Source organism: Austrofundulus limnaeus, unplaced genomic scaffold (genome assembly GCF_001266775.1).
Source record: "Austrofundulus limnaeus strain Quisiro unplaced genomic scaffold, Austrofundulus_limnaeus-1.0 Scaffold374, whole genome shotgun sequence".
Taxonomy (NCBI): domain Eukaryota; kingdom Metazoa; phylum Chordata; class Actinopteri; order Cyprinodontiformes; family Rivulidae; genus Austrofundulus; species Austrofundulus limnaeus.
In genome coordinates, this window is record NW_013952776.1 from 217,067 (window position 1) to 221,510 (window position 4,444).

General features: G+C 42.9%; 1 protein-coding gene across 1 annotated transcript in view; it reads left to right on the forward strand.

Moving 5' to 3' along the window:
• Positions 1–4,444, forward strand: part of clip1b (CAP-GLY domain containing linker protein 1b) — a gene marked incomplete in the record, with an annotated part of 106,130 nt that overhangs the window by 91,132 nt on the left and 10,554 nt on the right. Inside the window, 1 exon segment of the mRNA XM_014023516.1 lies at positions 3,995–4,100. Coding sequence (XP_013878970.1) covers positions 3,995–4,100 — 106 coding nt within the window.

Here is a 4,444-nt window from a genome sequence, read left to right on the forward strand (position 1 = left end):
GACCAGTAATATTTGGGGTCACTAGTTTTTGCCGTGGATATTTTGTGGGTCAGAAGATCAAAAGTTTGGGAACCACTGGTCTAGAGCCCTGATGAATGTCTTAAGTGTAAAATGACTTGGGGTCCAAGTGGATTTGGTAAGATGCCATATAAGTTCAAGCCATTTTACCATAAATGAAATTATCGGGACTTCTGGTGACAATGTGGTGAGGAACGGACGTATTCTGAAGAGCCAGAGCTGACAACGGCCAGTGTTCCGCTTTTATTCTCCATCAAGAGGCTAAATCTTTCTGAGTGAGGTGCAGCTTAATCAGCATGGATCAAACTCACACCTAAAGATCACCACGGGCCCTAAAATTGAACAAATGATGCTACAGTTGTGGTCAAAAGTTTACATACACTTGTAAAAAAACATAATGTTATGGCTGTCTTGAGTTTTCAATAAGTTCTACAACTCTTATTTTTCTGTGATAGAGTGATCGGAACACATACATGTTTGTCACAAAAAACAGTCATAAAATTTGGTTCTTTCATAAATTTATTATGGGTCTGCTGAAAATGTCACCAAATCTGCTGGGTCAAAAATATACATACAGKAACAAAATTGGTCAATTTTGGTGATGTAGCYAGTTGTGTCAATCAAATTAGCTTCATGTCATGGCCTCTTCACTTCTTGTAAGTGATTCTGATTGACTACAGCTGTTGACTTCTCATGAGCCCATTTKAATAGGGCTCATTTGACCCAGTGATTAGAGTCAGCTACAAAAGCTACAATGGGAAAGRCAAAGGAACTCAGTGTGGATCTGAAAAAGCGAATTATTGACTTGYACAAGTCAGGGAAGTCACTTGGAGCCATTTCAAAGCAGCTACAGGTCCCAAGAGCAACTGTGCAGACAATTATACGCAAGTATAAAGTGCATGGAACAGTTGTGTCACTGCCACGATCAGGAAGAAAARGCAAGCTATCACATGCTGCAGAGAGGAGATTGGTCAGGATGGTCAAGAGTCAARCAAGAATCACCAAGAAGCAGGTCTGCAAGGATTTGGAAGCTGATGGAACACAGGTGTCAGTCTCCACAGTCAAGCGTGTTTTACATCGCCATGGACTGAGAGGCTGCCGTGCAAGAAAGAAGCCCTTGCTCCAGAAAAGGCACCTTAAGACTCGGCTGAAGTTTGCTGCTGATCACATGGACAAAGATAAAACCTTCTGGAGGAAAGTTCTCTGGTCAGACGAAACAAAAATTGAGCTMTTTGGCCACAACACCCAGCAATACTGTATCTCAATCCTGAGCTATGGAACATGGAGCAACCCACTGAGGTTGAGGCAGGCTTGTAGGTTATAAACGAACTTCGCAACATGAATCGGGATCTTCAAGACAAAATACAACAAGTTGGGACTGACATGACTACCATTAAAGACTGCCTAGATTCACTGAAGTCTGATGTTGGCAACAGAATCGGGGAAGCTGTAAACAGAGTGTTGCAATTTGAAGATGAGAACGTGGAGCTCATTGAGGTTATAGCTGAGTTGAAGTTACACAGTTACACCAAAGTTACACAGCTGAAAGCCTGAGTACAATACCAAGAAAACTACAGCAGAAGAAACAATCTGAGGATTAAAGGTATCCCGGAGTTTTCGTTGAAAGGTAAAAGTGTACTGGATGTCATGGAGGTACTGCGATCGAGAGGGCTCACAGAATACGCGCTACACTACAAAAATAAAATAAATAAAATAAAAACCTGGACATGTCAGCTTGACCCTGCCATATCCTGGTGAGACTCCTTTGCTTTGCTGACAGGAAGGAAATACTACTTAGAGCTAAAGACACTGGAACTTTTCAGTGGTTGTGACGGCAACCCTCGAACCTGCCAGTGGACACCGATAGTGAGGGATGCTGTCAGGCTGAGGAAGGAGTCCTATTGGGTGTTTTTGGCCTATGGGACTCCGGAAGCAGCTGATATGTATCGGCAGTCCAAGCGGATTGTGGCTCAGGTAGTCGCTGAGGCAAAAACTCGGGCGTGGGAGGAGTTCGGAGAGGCCATGGAAAAAGACTTCTGCATGGCTTCAAGGTGATTCTGGTCTACCCTCCGGTGTGTCAGGAGGGAAAGCGGTTCACCACAACACTGTTTATGGTGGGGATGGTGCACTGCTGACCTCAACTCGGGACGTTGTGGGTCGGTGGGCAGAATACTTCGAAGACCTCCTCAATCCCAACATGTCTTTCCATGAGGAAGTAGAGCATGAGGACCCTGGGTCAGACTCTCCAATCTCTGGTGCTGAGGTCAATGAGGTGGTTAAAAAGCTCCTTCATGGCAAGGCGCCGGGGGTGGATGAGATTCGCTCGGAGTTCCTTAAGGCTCTGGATGTTGTGGGGTTGCGTTGGTTAATAAGACTTTGCAGTATCGCGTGGACATCAGGGGCAGTTCCCATAGATTGGCAGACAGGGGTGGTGGTCCCCCTATTTCAAAACTATAGGGGGGATCATACTGCTAAGCCTCCCTGGTAAGGTCTATTCAGGGGTCCGTCAAATAGTTGAATCTAGGAAGAACAATGTGGTTTTCGTCCTGGTCGTAAAACAGCGGACCAGCTCTACACCCTCAGCAGGGTCCTGGAGGGTGCATGGGAGTTTGCTCAACCAGTATACATGAATTTTGTGGACTTGGAGAAGGTGTTCGACCATGTCCCTCTGGGACTCCTGTGGGGGTACTCCGGAAGTATGGGGTACCAGGCCTGTTAATACGGCTGTAAGGTCCCTGTACGACCAGTTCCAGAGCTTGGTCCGCATTGCCGGTAGAAAGTCGGACTCATTTCCAGTGAGAGTTGGACTCCGTCAAGGTTGCCCTGTGTCACCGATTCTGTTCATAACCTTTATAGACAGAATTTCTAGGTGCAGCCAAGGTGTTGAGGGGATCCGTTTTGGTGACCTTAGGATCGTATCTCTGCTTTTTGCAGATGATGTGGTCCTATTGGCTTTATCAAATTGTGATCTCCAGCTCTCACTGGAGTGGTTCACAGCTGAGTGTGAAGCAGCCAGGATGAGGATCAGTGCCTCCAAATCCAAGACCATGGTCTTGAGCTGGAAAAGGGTAGGGTGCCTCCTCCGGGTCGGGGAGGAGGATTTGAATCAAGTGGAGGAGTTTAACCCTCTGAGGTCTGGGGTCTAAATGGCCGTTTTTGACTAACTTTGAATTTACCTCTATATTTTCGCTTTAAAAACTTTAAAAAAGATTCTTAGGTTTATTTTGATACCAAACATGTCCAGGTTCAACTGACAGATCTTAAGTCAAAAGAAGTTTAAAAAAATATAGAAAGCCATCCAGCTTTCTGAGGCCCCCTGGTGACCCCCATTTTGAGAACCCCTGCTCTACAGCAKTGTTTGACTAGGCTCTCCACAGTTTCAAGGCTTTTCCACTAGCAAGGATTTGTGGAACCAGTGGCCTACTTTGTAATTCAGCTTCAGAATGAACATATCACAGCCATGCAATATTATGTAATATACTGTATCATGTAATATGTAAGCCTAGCAATATTACCATCAAATTCCCTATCTTGTGTTGACACATCCTTTTTTGGTAGCCACATATTTCAAAATAAAAGCCTTTGAATAATTTGAAAATTCTTTTCCTGTATACATCATTATTTTGGATGCTCCTAGTGCCTCAGTCACTCCATCACCATCAATGGTCCATACATTTGCATAGTCCTCTTTGCTCTATGACTGATGTCGCAGCAAATAAAGCACTACCTACTGATATCTGTTTGACAAAACATGGCTTTAACCTTCAAGGTTTTTGTAAACCTAGAAAAATAAATCCAATGTAGTTACTTTGCAGCAGAAGAGTATTAGCACATCTCAAATGAAGTAGTCATAATTTTTTCTATACTTTCAATTTATCCATTTTTGAAAGCCTTCTCTCAAACCAGAAATTTTTTTTTTTTTGATTTTGTACAGCTTTAATGTTTTTCTTGTTTGTTTGTTCTCTTTTTCCTGCAGAAAAAACATCTGCAATCAAGACACAGATGGTGAAATAAACATTCAGAAAGCCAGTGGAGCTTTAATCTCAGACAAAGACAGAGAACTGGAAACTCTGAGGAATGAGGTACTCACACATGTATTTAAACTCATTAATCTTGTTAAATCTCTACTGAGCCCGTCCGGTGACATGGAACAAAAAAAATATCATGTGAGATAATAAAGCGTGCCCACACCATGACTAACGCCTGCGTGCACACACGATAATTATGTCGTGGCCACCACATAGCTAATTATTGTTGTCATTTCCATGCAGACTGTTTGTTGTTTACATGGAGTCTGAATTCAATTAATTAATTTTTATTTAAATAGAATGAATTATGTAGCTATGAAGTAGCTATTTCTTAGCTTTACGCACCCCATATATATACAGTATATACCAGTGTAAATATATACTGTATACATATATAT